This window comes from Dipteris shenzhenensis, chromosome 8, assembly GCF_047967505.1.
Source record: "Dipteris shenzhenensis isolate YYH24624 ecotype China chromosome 8, Dip_SZ_1.0, whole genome shotgun sequence".
Lineage (NCBI taxonomy): Eukaryota > Viridiplantae > Streptophyta > Polypodiopsida > Gleicheniales > Dipteridaceae > Dipteris > Dipteris shenzhenensis.
The window spans coordinates 16969662-16994806 of NC_141603.1; the positions used below are offsets into that span (position 1 = coordinate 16969662).

Below are 25145 nucleotides of genomic sequence, written 5' to 3' on the forward strand. Positions count from 1 at the left end.
GTCTTTGAGGGAAGGTGTGAGGGGTGTCAAGTTGCTAAGGGATGAGTGAACTAATCATTGGAAGTACTCATCAAAGAACATAACTCTCTTTTACACAAAATGTCTTTCGCCTTCTCTTATCAACTACTCCCCTACTTGTCCAAAGCATGCTAACAAAAGTTGTAGCATAGTGAAGGCAGGAGAGCACACCATCATACAACTGGTTGGACAGATTGGGAGTAGATAATAGGAGAAAAGAGACGATTTGTGCTTTGAACCATTTGATTTGTGCACACCAATCATGCTCTATATTTGGTATGTGCTCGAGAGTCGGTGCAATAAGAATGTAAGAGGCACTAGAGAAAACAAACCCTTGTTTATGATAATGGAGGACACACCAGCCCAGACGGAAGAGCCAAAAACCACAATCACGTGATGCCCACCTACACTGACAAATTTGTAATTGGAAAATCTTAAGGGACAAATATGAAATACATACTAAAATACCTGCCATTTCTCTCGCATGTCCTTTGAAAGAGCAATAAAAACTAAGTTCGAACCTTTACAGTAATTATTAAAGAGGCATGTAAGGCCACCCAAATCGAATTACATTACAAGCTGATAAATATGAAATAATGTTAAGAGTACAGAGAATTACAGGAGTTTATCTTTAACTCATACAAATCAAAGAACTCATCTGCTATCTTTCCATCCTCACTTCAGAAAAAATCATGTACTCCGCATGTGGCATTCCTCAAAGCTGCCAATTTTTAAAGCACCGACAAACCAAGGTTTTCTGCTAGATAATCCACTTTCCTCTGATGGTCTTGTCCTAAGTATTTGCCAGGCCTCATCATCACTCTGGCTACTACATTCATAGCTTCCAAAACTACTTTCTTTGGAGCTTTTAGACTTTAAGACCGACTTGTCTGGAATAGATGATGTAAAGTCAGTCATCTCACAGTCATGGGAAACAGAAACTGCAGTGGGATCTTGAAAGCTGAGACTGTCCAAGTTACAACCCGTGTCTATATTTATTGCCGTTTGGTTGACTTCTCTTGTAGTATCATAAACATCGCTGGAATTCAAACAATCAGACAGATCACCAATGGTATCTACTCCCAGATTTGCATCCACTCCCATGGATCCCTTCCGCGTTAAAATACCTTCAAAGAATTGTAAGTTACCTCTACCAGAGCCCATGCCCCTAGTTTCAGAAACATGCATTGATGGCTCTGGCATGATAGTGTTGATAGAAGGCTCTGGATCAGCATGAACAGAATGTATGGAGTCACTGGTGGCGTCCCTTGTTAAGGCATCAAAAAAATTAAGGCGACTAAAGCCACGTAAATCGCACCCATCATTGATATAAGCTGCTCTGTTCACTCCCTTTTTAGAGGGGATTTCAGCACATTCAGAGATGATGACATCACTGTGGATTTGCAATTTTTGTGCCAAATCCTGGCTTGAAGCAGCACTAGACCTATTGGACCGTCGAAAGCTGTAGGGACCCTCAGGAGTTATTCCAGATGGGAAACCAACTGTGCTACCAGTTAACCACGTACCTTCTTCGACTTGCTTTTTAAAGGTTTCCACATCTTCGCAGAGGACCCCCATCTCACCCCTGGTTCCAGAAACATACAAAATCAATCAATCCAACCCTTCTCTCTCTCTCTCTCTCTCTCTCTCTCTCACACACACACACACACACACACACACACACACACACACACACACACTTTTTTTTTGGTAAAATCCAGTGCATTGTATTTATATTGTCATAACTTTACAAGAGGGAAAGTCTCCAAGATGGAGAGTATCCCAAAGATCAGAAGCATAAAAAGAAAAGCTCTATGCAAGAAGCATGTATGTTACCCTCATGGTAGGCATCATATAAAGATTGCCGCAATGAGGCTCTAAAAGATTCATATGACTTGTGAAACTGGCGGCCCAAGTATGCCAAATTATGCTCTTCCCAGATTGTCCAAAGAGCCCAATATCTCACCCATGAGAGAAAGAGTGAGTATTGAGATAAAGACCTCCTAAATCTGCCAAATAACCAAAAATGTTTCCCAAATATGTGACTCGGGAAACGGAGGCGAAGATGATCTGAAATTTTCCCAAGGAGGTTCCGAGAAGACGGGCAGTGCCAAAGCAAATGAGGGACAGTCTCTGAAGGAGCCTGACACCGTAAGCATGTGGGTGGTGCAATGTGACGTTTGGCAAGTGTGATTCCCACTGACAATGTGCCGGTCATGCATCTCCAAAGAAAAAGTCTTTGTTTCAAAGGCATTTTACACCTCCATAATATTCGGAGATTCTTCCGCCACCATGAAAGGGGCTGCCTGATATGCCACAGAGTATTAGCATATTGATGAATCCATGGGGCAGGCTGAAGAAGCTTGTAGACTTTGATGGAGGTCAAAACAGGCAGAGGAATAGGATGAGAGCATGTAGCAGAGGGGTACAATTGCCAATCCATAAGCTTGTCTGTGTCAGCCACAGGAGGACTAGGTAGAAAAGGATGCAAGAGATCAGCAATTTTCTTCCATATCAACCTATGATGCATTCCCAATGCATAAGAGGCAGTGGCCTGAGGAAAAGATAAGACATGACCTTGATCATCTACCACATCATTGATGTATCTAATTCCCAATTTCATGAGATTATATGCCCGAACAGGTTCCTGTAAAGCAAGTGGAATGTCAAAGATGGCACTCCAATGAATACTTTCTTTCCACATTGAGTTTGTCCCCGTGCGATTATCAGGAGCCCATTTGACCTTAGAAAGTACTTGTTTCCAGTCCGATATCAGAGCAATAGAGAAAGGGCAGCCAGGAATCTTCCCTACAAATCTCCCAATGACACCCAATGATCAGTAGTCCAATGGCCATAAGCAGATGTCCTCATGTTGACACACATGGATGCTATCATACAAGTCCATGGCTGTTGTTGACGGAAAAAAGTATGGAGCATAGTCGCCTTCCTTGCAAGTACATGATATCTGATATTTAGAACATTCAGTCCTCCATGCATCCTAGGAGAGCACACCATTTCCATCTTCAGCAGTCTCAATGCTTTCACAGCAGTTTTTGTCCTCCATAACAGCTCCATAGCTTGAGACATAAAGGCTGAGATATCTCTAGAGGACCAATGTAGCAAAGGCAAAAAGAACTGAACATAAGACATTACAATAGACTGTACTATTCTGAACCACATGAAGTGGCCAAGTAGAAATTTTCCAATATTCCAATTTATGTTGAAGTCTTTGAAAGATCCATTTTAGCTGCTGCTTCTTGGTGATATGCCATCCTATAGGATATCCCAAATGCCTGACTACATCTTTGGAATGCACTACCTGACCTGGCCAGAGAATAGAATGCCAGTCACATTGTTTCAGGGGAAGCAATTTGGATTTGTCAAAGTTGACATGCAATCCCGCTGCTAATCCATACAATGATAATGTGGTCATAAGCATGCAGACTTCCGGAGGAGAGTTCTGTGGCATAAAGAAGGAATCATCAGCATATGCCTGTGCCAAAAAAGATGCAGCCCCAGGGATTTTAAGACCAGTCATCTGTCCTGTGTTTGTAAGATGATCAAGATACATCAAGAGGGAATGAGTCGCAATGGCATAGAAAAGAGCACTAAGGGGGCAGCCCTGTCTGACTGATCTACCCAATATCCATGACCGAGATAGATGACTTCCAAGAATGCACTGGGAGGTAGAGCCAGAATAAAGCCAATAAATTGCATTTGCTATCTTGGGACCAAAGCCCAACTTTGTCATGGTTTGAGAGATAAAATCCCATTGAACAGTGTCAAATGCCTTAGTGATATCTACCTGCAATATGAGCACATCTTGATTCGAGTACTTAGCATATTCAATTGCAGTCAATGCATTGGAGATATTGTCATGGATTTGTCTTCGCGGCACAAACCCATATTGATGAGGATGAAGGCCCGCATTCAGTATCCCATGAAGCCTATACACAATCATTTTGGCAATGAGTTTGTAAACTACAGGCATCAAAGTAATAGGCCTCCAATCCGACATATGATCACAGAGATTTTTTTTTGACACAAGTTTGATTATGCCATGCTTCCAAAGGTGCGGCAATTGATTTTCTTGCCAGGCAACATTGATCATTTGTAAGAGAGCATCTTTCAAATCATCCCAAAAAGAAATATAAAATGCCACCGTAAGATCATCCCAGCCAGGGGACTTGTATTTGCCGAGATGGGACAATGCATTATCAAGTTCTGTGTCAGGAAAAGGTCTCTCGAATAAAAGAGCATCATCCATTTCCACTATCTCAGAAACATATTGAAGAAATTCAGTCCTCGCATCAGTCATTTGATTTGATGGGGAGCCAGGGGTAGAGAACAATGTCTGGAAGTAATTTTGGCATTCATCTTGGAGATCAGAGAAAGAGTGCGTCCAAGAGCCATCTAGCTTCCTTACCCTTAGACATGAGTTTTTCTTTCGAGTAGCATGCAGGCCCTGGAAGAAGGCTTTTGATGAGCAGCCCTTATCCATGAGGGGCTTCATTCTTGCTCTAATCTGCCATTTGTGCAATTTCCTCTGATCATTATCAGTCAGTTTGATCCGGGCTTGTGAGAGGGAATCATTTTCTGATTCAGAGAGAGGCCTTAAATGTGAAAATTCAGTCAATTGTTGTGCTGTCCTTTTTGCCCATTTGACCTCATTCCTCCATGTAGCCATGTGCCAGTTTCCATACTCCCTAATGACATTCTGTATACGAGAGACAAAACTGTCCCAAGCATAATTCATGTCCTCCTGGGCATGCAAAGGCAAGGGATGAATTGCAAATCTGATCATTTGCTGGAAATATTGATGTCGGAGATAAGCCTGATTAACATGCAGTAATCTGCTGGAAAGAGTCGGCAAATCATCCAGTGGCATACCAAATTGCAGATTTATCCATAACGGGGCATGATCTGACAAGCCCAATGAGAAATCTATGAGGAGATGAAGGCTAAAATCTGCATATTGTTGTGGATAAAACAAATACCATCTGTCAAGCCTTGCCCAGTATGTTGTAAATGCATTATGATGAAAAGTATATCCGGGCACTGACCCTTGTAGAAGCAGCCATAAATCTTCAGCCTGCACAGAAGCATGTTATCCCATTTCTGTCTTTCCGATGATAGCATATGAGATCTTGAAGTGGTGTTATCTCTCGGCAGAGGGGAATTATTAAAATCTCCACAAATAAATGCATTGGATCTCCATGGATATTTGCTTAAAGAATCCCATAGAGTATCATGGCAGAGGTCTGGGAGGCATAGACTGATGCAAGCTCAAGAATGTCACCATTGACATTACATTGTATGACTATCCATCGGCCACTGCTGTCATTGAATGCTAACTGAGGCTCCAGCTCATGTCTAACCATTATGCATACACCTGAGTAGGTAGTGGTACCAGCATAATATATATCATAGCCGCCAAAGTGATCATGATGACCAGCCTTAGAGTGTTGGTTATGCTCTTGCAAACAAACAATATCTGGCTGCATTTTATGTACATAATTCCAGAAAAGCCTCCACTTTGAGACATTGCAGAGGCTCTGTACATTGTATGTAAAGCACTTAAGTGTTTGACCCATGAAAGAGATATATACAGGAAAGTATAAGTATGAAACAAGATATCAGAGAGGCAAAGCCTCTGCCTGCATGGGTTGCATGCTTTCATGATCCATGAAAGATATGGCATTCTCCCCTTCTTCAGAATCACATATGGGGATACCCTTCTTCAAAACCCCCACCCAATTTTGAAGGACAGGAGCTGAAGTAGAAGCCTGTCCTGGTAAGGGAGAAGAAGCATCCCATTGACGAGATTGAAAGGGGCATTGCTTCAATACAACCACCTTCTTAGGCTGTTGAAAACCATCCCGATCTGTCCCCACAGATTCCTTCATCTTCTCTTTTTCTTTTTCTTTTCCTTTTCTAGCAAGTGATTGCACCTGATTAACTGATTTAGCATTCTTTGCTCCATTTCGATTTGCTGCCTTGGCTTGCAAATTCTCATTCTTTTCCCTTGTCTGGGGCGGCAAGGCATTAGGAGGGGGTTGATGCAGAACCATTGGGCATTCAGAGGCTAGATGCCCAAACTTGTGGCAGGCAAAGCAAGCGCCTGCAAACACACCCCATTTCAAGTCAAAAAACTTTTTCCCTAATTGCACACCCTCAACTTCCACTGCAATAGAAGGAGGGGTAGGTGTGTCAGTGTCCCAGAGGATGCAGAATCTGTTACAATTTCAAATGGGGCGTGGAGGAAAAATGACCTGTCCCAATGAAGCAGCCAGGCCAGGCAATTCTTCATGCATATAATCCGGGAAGTTAACAACCTCAACCCATACAGGACAATGATGGCGTATAAGACTTTGGTAATCCTTGTTTGGGGACCAAGGCATGGCATGTACCATCTGCTTCCCGTAGAAGAGGGGAGAAAGCTCAAGGAGCCTTTGCTTGCACAAGGCATCTGATAAGTGCACCTCATAAAAGCCTCTGGATGCAAAATAGACACCCTCTACAAAGCATCCTGCAAGGATAGACTTGATCCATTATGCAACATCACTGGCTGCTGGGATTCTTCCTGGAAAGAAAATTATTACCGCGGTTTGAGATAGCTTCCTGAGAGGATTCACAAGGGAGGGCAATTTCAATTTGTATGTGACCTCTAGAACTGGTTTGCCCCATTCCTGTCGTGACTGCTGAAAGTCATCCTTAAGTGTATCAAACACATATTGAGCTTCCATAGTAAGCTCATCATCTTGTGATGCAGGCTGAGAAGGACGACGCTTGGCATCTGCAGATCTTTCTTTTCTAGCACATGTACAGATATCGGAACCTGAAGCCATGATTGAGATATGGCAAAGCAAGGAAGAAATAGAGTGAAGAAAATGTACGGAAAGGCACAGGGAAAAGGTGCAGAACTGTACGGCAGAGGCTGTACGGAAAACCTGTACGGGATAGGCTGTACGGAACAGCAGGGAAACTGTACGGAAGGTACTGTACGGACGAAGGAGTACTGTGCGGAAAAACCTGTACGGAGGAGCGTGTACGGGATGGACTCTACGGAACAGCAAGAAGGCTGTACGGACAAAGGTGTGCTGCACGGAAATATGTACGAAACTGTACGGGAAAGGCGGGGTTGTACGGGGAAGCTAAAGGCGCTGAAAGTACTGCGTTGTACGGAAGGGCTGACAAAAACCATACGTACGTACGGGAAACGACGAGGTGAGGGAGCTGTACGGGCCTGCACGTCAATCTGCAGAGGAGTTGCGACCCTTCTTTTGCAGTTGGTACGACCGTCGGGAAAATCCGTACGGTGACCGTACGGACGTACGGACGGAGGGGGAGAGACCTGCAAGGGTATCTTGGCGAGGCTCTCAGCTAGCACCTTCACCACACACACACACACGCACACACACACACACGCACACATGCACGCGCTTGCACACTCACTACTCACTACTCACACACGCGCGTGCGTTCGTGTGTGTCATGTTTTAATATACCACAACATTATGAACTTTTCTAAAAGAGAATCGACAACTTTCAATGAAATAGCAACAGTTTGCAGACTTACTGTAGTGAGTCGACAAAGCTTCCATGATCAATGAGAAACTCTCTCAACTGCCACACATACATTTTGATTTATTAGATCTGCAACAAGTCATTGCCCTACAAAACATTCTGAAAGAGGAAAAAAATTCACCTGTGTGCATGCTTCCGCTTCTAAATCAAGGTTCTCTGAATCTCGAGTCACTGCAGCCAGTTTTGCTTCTTCTCTGGCCAAAACCTCCTGAGCAGATTTCTCCCTTATTTTTTTCTCCTCGTCTGCCCTCTCTCTCTCCTGAACTGCCATGGCAAACCGATCTTGTAGTGCAGCTTTTATCTGTACAGACATAAAAATCAGGAAGGAAATGTTACCTCAAAGATCGCATGTCCTGTTATACTATTTATCAACACAAACAAAGCCCACTCATTGGCATCCCAAGATAAAGCAGAAATGCCTACAAAGTCACGAGTCGATTGGGTAAGAACAAGGAATTATATTGCTGTTTCATAGACTTCCAGAAAGCATTTGACACTACCCCGCCAAGAACTATGGTAAAGAATAGAGAAACTGAAAGTACCACTCCCTCTCCACTATGAGATTTCATCCATTCTTCTAATTCATCAATGAATAGATTTTAAAAAAAGTTGGTGAGATCGGACATCCCTGCTTGACCCCCGTATCTCAAGTTTGATCCTTACTAATGCCTTGCCAATCAGCTAATACCTTCTCGTACAACCTTAACATGGCTTCTACAATGAAAGAGACAAGGGGCAGATTGGAGGAGGGAGAGATAGGAAGAGGGAGAAGGAGAGAGTAGTGTGGAAAGGGGGAAGAGGGAGAGGAAGAGAAGGGAGAAGGAAAGTGAGAGAGAGATTGGGAGAGATTGTGTAGGGAGCACGTAGAAGGAAGGAGGTGGGAGTAGATAGGATTAGATGTCACATCAAAAAGTACATAGTAGGGGGTGGATGGAGACTTATATAATCCCTCCGCATTTTCCACCTAAAGGACCTCTAACTTGGCCCCTTTTTCCTCTTCATTACAGCCATTCCTTCCCATAGAATTTTGCCCTCAAAATTTCACAGTTTGGCTGTCCAAAAGTGCAGCAACAGCAACTACTAATCAATCCGGTAGGAGATAGGGGCGGTCCTGGACAATGTTTTTCTGGCTGCCATGAATTTTCATCCTCAGGGAGTCCCCGCCACTTGATAAGATACTCTACGTAGGCTTGTTCCAGAGTACATGGTCTCTGAAACCCACGATGCACTCTAGGACATAGAGGATGTGGTCCTCTTCATCCATAGGTGGCAACTTTGGAAGAACATGGCCATGCTGTCCAACATGTGGTTTCAGCAAAGACACATGGAAAACATAATGGATCTTGGAGGTATTGGGTAGCTCCAACTGATATGCTACCTCTCCAACCTTGCGGATGATCCTGTAAGGACCGTTATGTTAGAAGGTCACTGCCCCACTTGTGAGCCCCTGATTTGAGGGGACAAGGGGGCAGGAGACCATAGGGGGTAGGGAAGATGAAAAGGGCAGAAGATGCACCTGTCAGGCAACCCACGCAGCAGCATGAAGATGGCGCGCTATCCTAGGCACTCCTGGACCTGCGCACGGGCAGAGTTGGCTGCTGCAACAGCAGCCCATAAGCAGGGCTTATGGACCCTTATATAGGGCAGACCTAAGCCGGCCTGACCAGCCAGCAAAGGCCGACCAGTCAGGTCAGCTGGCGGGTTGACAGGTCGGTGCCTAGGGCAGGGAGCCGACTCCCTGGTCGGCCAAATCAAGGGGGCCTAGCCCCTCCTATAAATAGCCCCCCCTTCTCCCCTCATTCCTCATCACCTACACTTACAGCCTTGCACCAGGCAAGCGCACAAGGAGAGGAAGAGACTCAGCATCTTAGACAGCACTCGGGCTGTTTGTACACGCTCTCTCTTGAGCTTTTGTTGCCCACGATTATGGAGGAATATATCTGAGTTTTGTCCTATCTCTCTTTCAGTTTTCTGAGTGTTGTATGAGCTAGAGAGGAAGTGAGGTGTGAGTGATTCTATCCTCTATTTCCAACATGGTATTAGAGCTCGGTTCACAGCTCTAGATCGAAGTACCTCTGCTAGAAGGCGACTCCAATCAACACTCAGGTTTAGGTGCGTGGTCAAGTTCTCCGCTGTATATTCAGTTTACTGTTCTTTATTACAGCAAAGATGGAGGACAAAGATTCTACTGTTGCCTCTTCAGCCCCTTCTCTTCCTTCCTCCTCCAGATTCCTCTCATTTACAATCCTAAACTCGGAGAGTCAGGGAAGCTAGACGGGTCAAACTACCCGATCTGGAAAATGAAGATCCGGAGCCATCTTGTGGCCTGGAAGTTGTGGAAGCTAACGACGGGGCTGGAGGCAAAACCGGAAGACTTGTTGGACAACAGGGGGAAGATTCTCATTCCAATGGATGGTGAAGAACTTGAGAATTGGGAAGAGAGAGATGCCCACTCCCTAGCATTAATCATAGGGACCACGGTGGACTCTGTTCTTCCGCACATCCAGGTAGCCGAGACGTCTGTAGAGGTGTGGGCTATCCTGATGGATTTGTATGAAACAAACAATACATCTCGGATTCTGATGCTTCAACACCAACTGTACAACCTGGACATGAATGAGGGTGACAATGTTCATGACCATTTGACAAAAGTCAAGATGGTGAGGGACCAGCTCCCGACAGTTGGTCAGAAGGTAGAGTCAAGTCAATTGGCACTGTTGACCTTACACAAGCTACCTAGAAGCTTTAAGAGTTTCGTGACTACGGTCACTGTAGGACAGAGGACCAAGCCTCTCACCTTCGAGGAGCTTGGGCCTTTATTATTGCAGGAAGAGGCTTGCGAAAAGATGTTTTCGCAATCGGATGAGAAGGCTCTCGTGGCGAGGGAAAGGTTGGTATGTGGATAGTGGAGCTTCAAAGCACATGTCCAACAAGAAGGAATGGTTCAAAACCATGGAAGGTACGCATCCAGATTCCAAGGTCACTGTTGGGGATAACCGGTCATGCCTTGTGAAGGGTGTCGGTAGTATTCCGTTCATTACGACCGCTGGAAACGAGGAGTTGATTTCCGGTGTACTGTACGTACCGAATTTGTGCAAGTATTGTCTGTCAGTTAGATGGACAAGACAACTATGGCACTCTCTCCGAGATGCAGAAGACAAAGATGGTGGATGGACTTCCACCAATTGTAGGCAATAATCATGTCTGCAGGGCTTGCGTGGAAGGCAAGCAACACAGGGAAAAGTTTCCACAGGAGGCCTCATCACGGGCCAAGAAGCCGCTCGAGTTGGTTCATGCCGACATCTGCGACCCAATGTCGACAAATTCATTCGCAGGTTCGTGGTATTCTCTCTTACTTGTTGATGATTTCAATCGCATGACATGGGTATTCTGCCTGGCCAAGAAATCTCAGGCTTTCGAGAAATTCAAAGTCTAGAAGGCCCAAGGTAGAGAAGGAAAGCGGGGAGGTAATCAAAGCCTTCCACACCGACAAAGGAGGAGAGTTCACTTCTACCGGGTTCAATGGATTCTGCAAGAAGCAAGGGATTAAGAGATAGCTCACGACAGCTCGCACATCTCAACAGAATGGAGTTGCTGTGAGAGGAAACACAGGACCATCAAAGAGACAAGGTTGACCATGTTGCGAGGGAGGAATCTCTCGAAAGCCTACTGGGGTGAAGCCGTGAACACTGCCATTCACATCCTCAACAGAACCAAGACCAAGGCTGTTAATGGTAAGACTTCATACGAAGCTTATTATGGTAAGAAGCCCATCATTTCTCATCTGAGGGTTTTTGATTCTAAAGCATTTGTGCATGTGCACAAAGATGAGCGAACAAAGCTAGATCCCCATAGCCAGAGCTGTATCTTTGTGGGATATAGTGAAGAGTCCAAGGCCTACCCCCTATTCGACCCGGACAAGAAGAAGATCCTTATCAGCAGGCAAGGATGTGATCTTTCTCGAGCCACATCCTGTCGAGGAGATTCCAGAACTTCCAACGTTACCCCCACCCAAGTCACCATCTGCGAGGTGGAGCCGACTGAAGATCCCGAGGAGGAGGAGGAGGAGCATGCCATTCCAGTGCTAGCTCCCAAGTCAACTTCATCCAAAGTACCTCCATCTGAGAAGAAGCTACCTCAATGGTATTTGAAGACATTAGCAGACTCACGGGTCACGGACATACCTGAGAGTAGTTTCGAAAAAATGACACCTGGGATTTAGTGCCCAAACCAACCCGACAGAAGGTCATCGGGACTAAATGGGTGTACAAGCTTAAGTTCAAGTCAGAAGGGAGCTTGGACAAATACAAAGCAAGATTGGTGGTGAAAGGCTATGCACAGTCTGAAGGACTTGACTTCGACGAGACCTTTGCCCCCACAGCTAGGATGGAGACTATTCGGACAGTCATTGCCTTGGCTGCTCATCACAGTTGGCCTATTTTTCAGATGGATGTCAAGTCTGCATTTTTGAATGGTAACCTGGAGGAGGAGGTATATGTGACACAACCACCAGGATTTTTAATTCCAGGATCCCCATCAAAAGTTTGCAAGCTGAAGAAGGCCTTATACGGGCTGAAACAGGCCCCCAGAGCTTGGTACCAACAGATAGATGTTTTATTCCAAAAGATCGGCCTTCAGAGGAGTCCATCAGAGGCAAATCTCTATCTCGACACAGAGGGGGATTTACAGCTGGTATTGATTCTATATGTGGATGACCTCATCATTACTAGGGATCATACGAAGAAGATTGCTCAGGTCAAGAGACTTCTTATGGAGGAGTTCGAGATGACTGACTTAGGCATAAGGGGTACTCAGTTTTCAAAGGCTTATAAAGGCAAATCTCTATTCACCCCTGAACAGATAGCTGAATTCCGTAGAGATGGGAAATGCTTCAAGTGCGGCAAAGAGGGGCATGTGGCTGCCCAGTGCCCAGAAAAGCCTTCAACTTCGAAGGGAAAAGAGGCAGAGAAGTCACGAGGACCGCAAAAGCCAATGGCGGGAGGAATTCCTGACATATTGGGTCATGTTTTAAACCCAAAAGAACGAGAATTGTTGCTATCTTGGGGAAAAGTCAGAGACCAGCAAGCGCTAATTCTATTTGATACAGGGGCTACTGATAATTTCATATCAGAGGACCTAGCCCTGAGGCTAGGAATAAAGACGGAGGAGTTGGGCAAGGCTTTGGATGCCGATCAGATGTTCTGTGGGAATCCTGTGCCAGTCACTCCCTTGATAGGGAAGCTCCGTCTTCATGTTCAGAGTTATGTGGATCAGGAAGACTTCTTCATTTCTCCACTGAAACATCATGATTTAGTCTTGGGAATGCCTTGGTTTCGTCGCAAAGCAGTGAAGTTGACTCTTCCTGAAAGAGTGCTGGAGTTTGTGCATAGGGGGAAAAATCAGCGTTTAGTTGCCAGGAATAAAGGGGACACTATCCCCATTGTATCTGATGTTACATGTGGTAAAGCAATAAAGTTTGCAATTTCTGCGTACATGGTTTTCGTAAAAGAAAAAGAGAATGATATGCATGCTGAAATGAATGATGCAGACAAAGATAAGTTCCAGTTTCTTGTAAACTTTAAAGATTGCTTTTCCGATGCTTTGCCAGGGGAGTTACCCCCAGAGAGACCAGAAGATCATCAGATAGAGTTAATGCCTGGTAGTGAGCCACCAAACAGACCACCTTATAGAGTCAGTGCGACTCAGAGAGAGGAGATTATGGCTCAAGTACAGGACTTGCTGTCCAAAGGGTTGATTCAGCCCAGCTCATCTCCTTTTTGTTCCCCTGTACTGCTAGTACAGAAGAAAGATGGTTCATTCCGTATGTGTGCCGATTACCGCGCACTGAACAAAATGACCATCAAGAATAGATTCCCTATTCCGCACATTGATGATGTGCTGGACCAGTTAAATGGAGCTTCAGTTTTCAGCAGGATAGACTTAAAGAGTGGCTATCACCAAGTGAGGATACAGCCTCAGGATGTGCACAAGACAGCATTCCGCACTACATTCGGGTTGTATGAATACTTAGTGATGCCTCTTGGGTTAACAAATGCTCCAGCCACATTCAATAGAATGATGGATCGCATCTTCCGAAAGCACAGACATTTCACGGGTACTTTCTTTGATGATATCCTAGTCTTTTCAAAGACAGAGGAAGAGCACAGGGAACATCTTGCTATAGTGTTTCAAGAGCTGAGAAATCATCAGCTCTACGCAAACAGCAAGAAAAGTGAATTCTTCTTGGAAGAAATCCATTATCTGGGGCATATAATATCCAAGAATGGGATACAAATGGATCCAGCAAAGATCCGTGCCATTCAGGAATGGCCAAAGCTGAAAACTGTGCATGAAGTTCGAAGTTTCCTAAGCCTGTGTTCTTACTATAGAAGGTTTATCAAACATTTTGCTGATATCGCAGCTCCATTACATGACCTTACTAAGAAAAATGCAGCCTTCACATGGGGAATATCACAGAAGAAAGCATTCAATACACTCAAGGAGAAGTTGACTACATAGCGTATTCTTGTAGTCCCGGATCTTTATCAATCTTTTGATGTTGATTGCGATGCTTGTGGAGAATGTGTTGGGGCTGCATTGCATCAGAATGGTTATGTAGTGGCTGGCCTATGAAAGCAGGAGACTTCAGGATGCAGAGAGATATCTAGGAATCTATGAGAAAGAGTTATTGGCTGTAATTCATGCCATCCATACATGGAAGCACTATCTTTTGGGTGCAGATTTTACTGTTAAGACAGATCACCAAAGTCTGAGATACTTTTTGACTCAAACCAAGCTTTCCGAGAAGCATATGAAATGGGCAAACATGCCGTCAATGTATCATTTTCAGATTGTCCATACCCCAGGAATTCGGAACAGAGTGGCAGATGCCTTGTCCCGAAGACCCTAGGTCAATAATGTGACTATTGCTTATCATCAGGACCTAGAAGGCATGAGGGAGCAATATGCTAGTGATGCAGATTTTGGTAAAATTTTACAGCAAATGCAAGAGGGGCAATCCACCAGTCACTATTCCCTGAAAGATGGGTATCTAATGAAAGATGATTGCCTATGCATCACCCAGGAGATGAGGAAAAAGATTTTGGAGGAATGCCATGCACCTCCCTATGCTGGACATAGAGGAATTACAGCAACAACTCTAGCACTAGAGAGGTATTTCTTTTGGCCAGGGATGCGGAAAGATATACATCAGTTTGTTACTGAATGCCTTACGTGTCAGAAAGTGAAGTATGATAGACGGAAGGCACCTGGCCTACTTATGCCTCTCCCTGTGCCTCAGGCACCGTGGGAAAGTATTACAATGGACTTTATTTTTGATTTGCCAAGATCAAAGTCAGGGAATGATGGGATTTGGACTATCATTGATAGATTCAGCAAGCAAGCTCATTTCATTCCGGTTCGCAAAACCATAAAGGCAGATCATATGGCTAAGCTTTTCATGGCACAGATCTTTAAGCATCATGGTATGCCTAAGTCCATTGTCAGTGATCGAGATCCCAGAATGACCAGTCTATTCTGGAGAGCTTTATTTGATAACATGGGGACGAATCTGAATTTTTCTTCTTCTTTCCATCCCCAGACAGATGGTCAAAGTGAAGTAGCAAATTCTACAGTTTTGGATATGCTGAAATGCTACGTGGGTGACCAAAGTTCAGACTGGGAAAAGTACCTACCATTGGTAGAGTTTGCTTACAATAATACAGTACATAGCTCTACAGGGAAAGCCCCTTTTGAGGTCATATATGGAAAAGTGATTTTGCCACCTATATTGAGGACCAAAGATGAAATATTTGCAGCTGATCAGTTTGTGAGAGACCTCCAGACAGCTTACAGCCAAGTTCGGATAGTAATCGAAAGGTCTCAAGAGAAACATAAAAGAGCTGCAGATAAGCATAGGAGACAGTTAGATCTCAAGGAAGGGGATTGGGTACTTTTGAAGTTTGAAAAAGCTAGGCTCCGCAAGTTTAAAGGCAAACAGAAAGTGTATGCAAAGTTATCTCCCAGATACTATGGCCCTTTCAAGGTTACAGAAAGAATAAATGAGGTTGCATACACGTTAGCATTGCCAGAGCATTGGAGGATTCACAATGCATTCCATGTGAGTCTTCTAAAGAAATTCCAGGGACCAGAGCCTACAGAACCAGTATCAGAGGATCCACCAGAAGTGGATGAGATGGAGGAGGTCCTTCAGCCAGAGCAGATTGTGTACCATACTGTACGCAAAGGCCCTCAGGGTAAGGAGTTTTATAGGTATCTTGTAAAATTCAAGAATTATACGGCATTAGATGCCAAGTGGATGGACGAAGACATCTTATCCGACCATCCACAGCTTTTGGATGTTTACAAGGAAGCTTTTCAGTTGAGGTCAACTGAATAGAAGCCGAGGGGATGTCACCACAATGTAAATATCCTAAGTCAAAGTACAGTTGACCATTTATTTGATCATAATTAAAGAGTTTTATATGTGTTAATTATGGTCAAAGAGTTCTTTTAATGGTCAAAGGATTGACTACGGTCAAAGATACTTAACTTTAGTCAAGTAAACCTGACTTCGGTCCGGGAGACTTGGTTTATTACCAAGAGGGTTAACTGCGGTTAACCAAAGAACCACAGAGCTGACTACGGTCAGAGAGTGCTGACTTCGGTCAACAAGACTTGGCATGCGCCAAGAGGGTTAACACCGGTTAACCAAGATGTGCCAACTTCGGTTGGAGAGACTTGGCTATAATTAAGGTGCCTCGACCCTTGGTCAAAGCTCCTTAATTATAATCAAGAGTGTTGACTCCGGTCAACCAGAGAATAAATATATATTTTTATATTTGTTTAGGTGTGCACATGTATTCAGTGGGGACGCCCACCATGACTACAATTAGTCCATAGTGTGTTATTTGCATGCAAAGCGCTAACAATTAATGGGTGCCATGGTGGTGCGCTTTAATTAATTGTTGCAGGTACTAGGAAGAGTTATTTTCCTAAGCGCTACGGGAGCCTAATAAGCATCTAGGAGGCGGTTCGTGTGACCAAGTGCTTTGAAGACCCCAGAATGGCCCTTAGTGGCATGTAATAGGACTTAGTCTAAATTTTAGACAAGTGGCATGTTGCCAATTTGAAATGAGCTTGAAGCTCTTGTAATGAAGGATGCACGTTTTGGATTTGAGAGGGTGTATCAGACAGCTCTACACTGAACTTTTGTAACAGATTCTCTTCAAGTAATAAAATACCTTCGGGGGGGTCCAGCCCGACATGTTGTCCTGGGCCCTAGTGTCTCTGTTGAGAGAGAGAGAGAGGGAGAGCAAAAAGGGAAGTGTGCTTGCTGTCTTTTACGAAGGAGGTTCGTAGTGAATCAAAGAGTAATTGCTGTCTTTCAAGAGCGAGAGGTATTTCAGGAGATCTACCATGGAGGGCAGATCTAGATCCAGATGCTGTCCACACATGGAAAGGACAGAAATGCACAGGTCAGGAAGCGAAGAGAAAGGCGCGGGGAAGAGTAGAGGCAGGTGAAGGAGAGGAGAGGCGGGTGGGGGCAGAAGGAAGCAAAGGAGGGGAGAGGGAGGAGCAGCACAAGCAGCTAGCAGGAAGAAGCAGTTGGTCGTCGTACTCAGTTAGTCTCTCTTTCTATTGTAGCAAATGCTGTGTAATCTTGCAAAGTTTCTTGCCGCGAGTGCTCAATAAGATAACAACACAAGCAGTTTTGATATAGCTTACACACACAAAGACATCATACGCTGCATTTCAAGCTCCCTTCTGATACCATTTCCTACACAAAACTTTACAAAGTGCTTAGACCTGTGCAAACATTGAACCATCTAATATGTTAGCAAGCAATAGTAAAGACTGAAGCACAGTGCTAGTAATCTTGCTCTAGGGTGGTAAAAAAGAACCTACCTAACAAAACCAGTAACTAAGTCAAACCAAGGGCGAAAGCAATTTCTTTGCTAAAAATTAAGATATTGTCAGAGTCATTAGAAACAAATTCTCACTTCATTGAGTGTTGCAAAAGCCTTATCCTTTTGTTGCTTCACTTGCTCCACCCGTAACATTAGCTCTCGGGCTTCTGTAGCTAAAATGGCTTTTTCACCATATATTTCTCCTCCACGCTACACAGGCAGAAGGTAAAACTCATAATGAGAATTTTCACTATCGAAGGACCATAACTTTATATTGTATTCCTTATAACTATTTATAGAAAATTTTACCATCAAATTATCTTCTTCCATTTGTGCAATCTGTTTCCGCATTTCCTCTGCTTTCACCAGTGTGTCCTGGCCTCCTTTAACCGCCTCGTTCTTTGCCCGTTGAGCAGCATTGTTTTCCTGATCAGCCTTAGCCCGCAAAGTACTGATCTCCTCAATGAATTTAATCAATGACTCCTACAGCCCAATAGTAAATACCAAGAAGTGGTCAGATTTTGAAGCTCTCTCTCTCTCTCTCTCTCTCTCTCTCTCTCTCTCTGAAGACATATCAATATTCACAGGACAGCTAATCTGCAAAATCAGAACTAGTTCACATGATCTCAAGGTGGAGAGAGGTAGGTGGGCAAGACCCACGATCCCCAGAGAGAAACGGATCTGCAAAATCTGCCCAATAGGGGAGGTAGAAGATGAGCAGCATGTACTCCTCAGATGTAGAGCCTATGCTCACATCAGAGAAGGGTATGAAGGCAACAGAGACAGTTTGAAGAATCTGCTGGAGCAACCAGCCAAAAAGTTAGGGAGCTACTTGAAGGAGGTCTTGAAACATCGTAACAAGGTACTGGGACTAGCACACGAGCAGGTACTCAGTACATAGAGGTTGTAATATTTTCTTTCACTGGATGTAAAGGATCACTATTACTTGATAGTGATCGCCAGTCCCATTAAATCCTGAAGGGTCTCGCAGCAGCAGACTTTGATTCAAGCATATCATATCATATCATCTCTCTCTCTCTCTCTCTCTCTCTCTCTCTCTCTCTCTCTCTCTCTAGCACAGCCACACAAATGGTATGAGCCCATTGTAACTCCTCCAGCAATAGAAGATGTAATATTCTTCCAATCCAAGTCACTCCCTATTGCTCCTCCCCGCCCTTGATATCCCCCTGCTTCTGCCTTCGTCTTCCACCTTCGCCTCCGTCTCCCCTTGATGGGCCTGTGCACAGCTCCCCCAACCCTCCCACCCTCTCCGTATGCCTCCTTAGAGCCTCTTTGTCTCCCTGGCTCCTTTGGCATGCAAAGGTGGTTGGAAGTGCCAGACCACCCCGTCTGCCCCCACGCCCGCCCATCCCCCCAAGGAATCCTTCCCTTACCTTTGCTGAGCCCACAGGCCCTTGGGGTGCTGGGTGCTCCCCTCTGTGGTTGCCAAGCCTTTTGGGCTCATTGGCCCTTTGCCCTTGGAGCTGTGGGTTCGGAATTCTTTTCTCAAAAGGTGTTTTCGGGCACTTGATAAACCCTGCCCTCCCCGCCCAAACCTTCGTCTCTTATCCTCTCCTTCCTTCAGGTTCCCCCCTTCAGTTTTCCCCCTCTCACTCTTTCATACCTTCAGACCCCTGTGCCTCATCATGCCTTGGCATGAAAAGCTTAGTAAGAGGACAGTATCAGAGAAAGCTGGATGAAGAAAACAAGCAATTGATTTCTCGTATAGACGCTCATGCTTCTTAGCATTGAGGAGGTGGATAGAGGTTTCAAACATCTGGCAAACACAAAGGCGTACGACACCCTTGGAGCTGCAACGATAAAATGGGTGGGTGAGACAATGACCAAAACGACAGGCGTGTTCACAGGGCAATGGAGAGGGTTCTCCTAGTGTCTAGAAACGTAATAAAAGAAATCAAGTATTGAAAGGGGTACCAAAAAGGAGGCAAAGAACCACATAACAATCATGGTAAGCACTTTGATGGCCAAGCTTTTGTTTTGGTGCAGATGTTAAGAAAATGTGCAAAGGATAATAATGTTACAGCTCCATCAAAAGAAGACTTCAGACAAACACTCAACAGTAGGTCAGTGATAGAGGGAGCTCAAGGAAAAAGAGAAATCTTCACCAGTAACATTGGGGTGAAACAAGAATTTCCACTCTCCCTGACCTTAAAGGGATTCATAAATGGGCTATAGGGAGACATAGTTGGAAATGTCCTCGCTCTATGGTTACACCAATGGATAAGCCTCATCTCCAATCGACTCTGAATTCCTGAGGGATATATCTTTTGATTGGAAACAGATAGAAATTGTCTATTAATATTCTACTTGTGTGGAGAGGAGACTATTAAGGAGGATAGAAACTTTTGAAAATGCAGAATAAATGTAGGAAGACCCATGTATGGAATAGGAAAACGACCAGAGCAATAAATGATAGAATTTCTTTTTCTACATGCTTCTAGCATGAGGAGGGCCTAGCCTAGCATGAGAAGCATGGAAAAGAATTGAATCCATCCAAAAAGGGTTCGCTGCTGAGGAAATAGGAGCAAAAACATAAATTACCCAATGCTACTTGCAGAAGTGGGAATGTTGCCTCTAGGAAAAAAAACACTTAGCCTATTAATTCACTACTACCATGGAAGGCTCCAGCAGCACACAGAGGGAAAGGATGGTAAAAAAGAGACCAAATGGCTGGAGAAGTGGGTATTAGATATAGAGGACATCCCAAAAGAAGTAATGCAATCACGGAGCTAGTGCAACAAAACAAAATACATGAAATATGGGGCTGCACCGAAAGGAAAGAGAAAGAGGATTTCTATCAAAAAGGAGTTTTAAACTTATCCTTCTTTGCAGGGTAAGAGTTAGTTCTCATGACCTAGGGATGGAAATTGGCCAAATTGAAGAACATCAACCCAGAGAGAGAATTTGAAAACTATGCTCGAGCAATTGTGGAGGATGAAAGTCACGTACTACTCTTTGCAAAAACTATGAACACATTAGAAGGAAGTTTCACATCCATAACTTGCAGCTCAGCCCTTCCTACTTGGACCACTCCCAAAGTCCCTCACTTTTGAACATCCTAAATTTAACCACTGGTATTGTCAGTCACACATGCCGAATGAAAAAAGAGCACAATTTCCTTGTTTTCCTGTAGCCTCAAGCCCTACAAACAACTGGAAAAATGTGTGCTAATCTTCTCAGCAAAACAATTAGCTAAACAAATCAATGAGCTTAAATGAGACTCCACCAGAGTCGTGTTTGTTTCAGTATGTCATGTGGTATCCAGGTGTGTTCTAAAGCAATACTTAAACAAATGCAGAATGTAAGAGATCTTCCAAAGATTGAAATCAAGGTGACTCACTTTGTCGGTCCTTGCTTCTTGAAGAATACCCTCAAGCAATACAACAGAAATGTTTTGCTGAGAGCTCCAGCTTGACATACCAAGAACACTTGCGTCGTCATAGCTGCTATGTGAGATGGTCTCACTTTGAAAGCAATCCCCAATCTTTGGAATGGCAGGGGACAAAGTCTGCAAGTGTGCACTGTAACCTTGACTAGCTGTTGTCTTAAAGCCAAGTATAGGCAGTGTTTGACTTTCAACGCTGCCACCACTGACAGAGACTACTTCCCCCAGAGTATCACCAGAACTGAGTCTTGAACTTTGATCTGACAGTCGGGAAAATTGACCATGCATTAATGATGTACTTATCTCATCCCCACTCTTTGGCATCCGTAATGGAATCTGCAAGTCTGCACTACAACCTTGACTAACTGTTTCTTCAACAAAACCAGTGCCATCAATTTGAGCAATACTTAATCGGTTATTGTCATTGTAATCATTGAGCATGCCATCAGGGACTTCGGTTTGCTCATGTCCTGCCTTGATCTTAGTAAACATGTTAATTTGTGACAAAAGATCCCTGGTCTGCTGATCTATTTCACAAACAAAATCAATCTCAGTGGATTCCTCCCTACTGCCAATAACTTCAGAGGGGGTAATTCTCACTTGCTGCTCCAGATCTCCAGCCAGGGTTGTGAAGGCAAGAGATTTCTCTTCAGAGGTATCAACAGATGAAATGTCCTTCACCTCCTCAGTATTATCCAGAAGAAATTTTATGGCAGAATCAACGTCATCACCATGTTCTAGTACAGTGGCCTTAATGAGACGTCTGTCAATCTGCAAAAAAAAAAAACCATCCTTTAAAAGTAAGAATCATCTCTAATACGATAACAGGATACAAGATCCAGTTTAACTTCAAAAGAGTCTGCTCCCAAACAATCAAGCATAAACTTCCTCTCACCTTCCATGAGCTATATGACATATTTCCCAAATCACATTGCAATAGCCTACAAAGTACGACTCATGCATTCACATAGAGACTGACATTCACGGCACTATCCGAAACTGCAAATCCTACATAAATCTAAAAGCAAACCATTTTCTGTAAGCTTGTAGATAAAAATTACCCATGGAAAAGATTTACAAAGAAACTCGAAAGTAGATTGCATGCATTCCATGTCGAATTCCCTTGATGATGTTGGCCTGCCCTGCATAAAGAAACCTTTCCAGTGAGTTCCAGGACTAGATTTTTCGAGAAAAGAAACAGCCAAGCTTTAGCTTAAAAGACAAGGGCTTCTTTTTAATACTGGTGTCATGATGAATGGTCTTAATGACAGTACAACAGGCAAACCATTGTATCCATAACTCTGCACAACTTAATAGGCTAGAGTTATATGGAAAATTTCAGATTTCAACTTGCAAAAGTCTCAGCTCCTAAGAGGAAAAACATGAAAGGAAAGATAACTAGTTCCCCAGCAAACAAACATATATAGAAATCCAATGGATTGCCCAAACTCATCCTCTAAAAAAATAAAATATAGAGCACTTTCAACCTCATGATGACAAACATAGTCCACATGCTCTTCATTCAAGCCACAACCACCTGTGAAGGCCAGAGTATTTCATAATGGCAAACGTAGTCCACATGCTCTTCATTCAAGCCACAACCACCTGTGAAGGCCAGAGTATTTCATTTTACTCTCTCCCAAACTAGTATGTCTAAGCAAAAAAGTTTAAATAATATCTCTGATTGGGTAACACACCCTGCAAAGGAACACATTATCATCAATTGTAGTGTATAACCTGCGCTTTGATCTTTTTACCAGGTTGTAAAACCAAAATAAGGGCATCCATTCCACACAAAAAAAGGACACGATGACCCAAGAGACACCACCTTCTGTGATGCATAGCAGGCCTTTGTCTACCGAAAGCCCAACCCCAAATTGCAACATGCGATGTGAAAGACATAATGTGCACCCCATCTGATATCAGAAGCATGTTCCAAACATGCAAGACCCAGATCCAAACATAGTCACACGAAATATTTTGAAACACATATCCTTTTGCCTGCTTTGACACTCTCTGCCCATGCACATAGCTCGCTGAGTTACAGGATGGCATTCAGTTTTTCTTCAGCCACACTTGCAAATCCATCTCGTTGCTTTAATTCCTTGGGTTGGCGCTTTGGGCCCCCATAGACCATTGAGAGCTCTATCTGTGTTGTGGCATTCTAATACATCGAATGTTCTCCGTCGACTCTTTCGCAATCTAATATGTAAAAAAAAGAGCCCGTAAATCTTATTCAACCTTTCTACTAGATACATGGAGGTTCTGCTTTTCTTGAAGTATTCCCCCATTTGCTCTCATTTTAAAGGGTTCCACAATGATGTTAACTCCTAGCCTAGACATACTTGGTGACCTGGCCCATGCAAGAAAGAACTGTTCCAGTTTCCAGCCAAATTACATTGTAAGTTAAGTGCAAATAACTGGAAACCAGCAGCAAGAACAAAGTTGAGGCATTCAAGCAATTCTACAGGGGCACTCTCCTACACTGTTGGGTTGCGGGTGGCCGATCTGCATCGAGCTAAAGCCTCCTGCACCATCCTGAATTTAGGAAACAAGCTCAGAAATAACAATGACGAGAATAGACTCGAACTTTATGATGGGCTCGAGAAGGTCTTTAGATGGTTATAAAACAAGCTGCAACAACAAGAGGATTATGTACTCATCCGTACCCATACATATGCTGCCTTCAAGATTTCAAAAAATTCTGGAATCCCTTGGATATCGTACATGTTTTCAACTCAGTCCAGAGTCTCCTCAGCAGAGTTATTCTACATATTCTACAGAAATCTCGATGGGAAAACTGGAAAACTATCACTCTACCATGTTTCTTTGTATTGGTAGACGTTCGACAGAATAATCAGAGATGTAGTCTCACACATCGAAATTGAAGTTAGAAATGAATGTTTAGAGCCACGCCTTGATGGGAAAAGATCTAACCATTACAAGCGATAGGGACTAAATAAACATTTTGTATCGCGTTCAGGATTTCAATAGCATCAAAACCTGAGATTTTATCGCCCCCTCTTGGCATTAAAAGGCCACAAAAGAGCCCCCTTCCCTTTTCACCCCCTACATTACCATTGCGACAAAAGTTTTTCTTTCCATAAAGAGTCCCATAATACATAGAGATTAACTACATTAAGTTTCGCCGTGCAAACACCAATTGCTCAATTACCTCACACCAAGCTCAGGCTCGACATGCTCTTTCTGAATTTAGGTTCTTCGTATTTGTTCAATTGTAAAGCCAATCCAAGCCATCCACAAAATTACCAGTAAATAGAAGCGTTTGGACAGTCACAAGCAACAGTCGACATTAATGTCGGCAGTTCATTAAAAGGGGGTTCGCTAGAATCGTACAAAAAGGACATTTTTTCCGCTCTAATAATCAGAATTTTAACAAGTCTATGTCTCAATGAGTTCATGTTACTTACTCGACCTGATCCGAAGGCGGATACCGTGCGCATAAATCTTTTGGAAAGAAAGTATAGGTTCTTGGAATGTAGAATTCGCTTTCCGGATAAAGTAATCAAGCAGAACAGTAGTGGACATTGATCAACAAGATGAATGCAAGCTAAAGATTTTCCAAGTTGAGCTGGTGAAACTGCACAAAAATTTACAAGAGAGCTAGAAAAGGGGAGAAAAAAGTACTGACCGTGAAGGAAAGGAAAGTGCGATGCTTGAAAGCAGAGTGGAGAGCCCAAAATCAACAAAAGGCAGGTGCAAGAACTGCATCTAGATTTTCATTGATTTCTTTTTAAGAACGATCGGCCAAAACTTCGGCCTGATTAGTGTTAAGTCCCATGATTAGTGTTACCCCTTGCACACGTTCGTTTTCCACAGAGACACGTGCCTCTCACTTTTTGCCCTCTTCCAAATGGTTGCGCGCGTCTCTCGGGTGTGCGTCACCTCGTCGACCCACCACTACTGGTCCAACTCATGCATGTGGACTTTGTGCCCACTTCGAAACAAGTGCGCCTGTATAGGGTGTACGTGAGCTTGTCCCCGGCTCTGGACCTTGTGCCCTCTGATCCAGGCAGTGTGCCCCTCGACAGGACCAGGTGACGAGTGGAGTGGGGTGAGGTTTTCTCTTTTTTAAAACTATCGCAAACACTAGTAATGAGATCCATAAAAGCCACCTCCTACCTACCTCGTGCCACTCACCTTTACATCACAAAACCATGAACCCTCATCGCCCATCTTTCAAAGACACAACATGCCAAAAGAGG

General features: G+C 43.9%; 1 protein-coding gene across 5 annotated transcripts; it reads right to left on the bottom strand.

Moving 5' to 3' along the window:
* Positions 1 to 544: 544 nt before the first annotated feature.
* Positions 545 to 24651, bottom strand: LOC147899196 (uncharacterized). Of its 5 annotated transcripts, XM_087378635.1 has the most exons (9): positions 24572 to 24651; positions 21981 to 22056; positions 20875 to 21690; positions 17823 to 17996; positions 17607 to 17723; positions 7727 to 7906; positions 7598 to 7644; positions 1545 to 1603; positions 545 to 1241 (listed from the first exon to the last, which is right to left on the bottom strand). In XM_087378635.1, exons 1-9 carry the CDS (start codon positions 24649 to 24651, stop codon positions 709 to 711), a joined length of 2082 nt encoding a protein of 693 aa, XP_087234761.1. In that variant the 3' UTR covers positions 545 to 708. The 5 variants fall into 5 exon arrangements, with proteins under 5 accessions (XP_087234761.1, XP_087234758.1, XP_087234760.1 ...); XM_087378632.1 differs by having other exon boundaries at positions 546 to 1603; positions 24572 to 24645; XM_087378634.1 differs by having other exon boundaries at positions 546 to 1603; positions 21981 to 22061; positions 24572 to 24637.
* Between the last annotated feature and the right edge of the window lie 494 nt (positions 24652 to 25145).

What these genes read in the sequence shown, in the direction of transcription:
- LOC147899196 (XM_087378633.1), bottom strand. Translation starts at nt 24,383, where the DNA reads ATGCGCACGGTATCCGCCTTCGGATCAGGTCGA. An exon ending in TGGAAGAAGATAATTTGATG is followed by an intron (nt 17,724 to 17,822) that starts GTAAAATTTTCT and finishes CTGCCTGTGTAG; the next exon opens with CGTGGAGGAGAAATATATGG. An exon ending in AGCTTTGTCGACTCACTACA is followed by an intron (nt 1,604 to 7,597) that starts GTAAGTCTGCAA and finishes TTCTGGAACCAG; the next exon opens with GGGTGAGATGGGGGTCCTCT.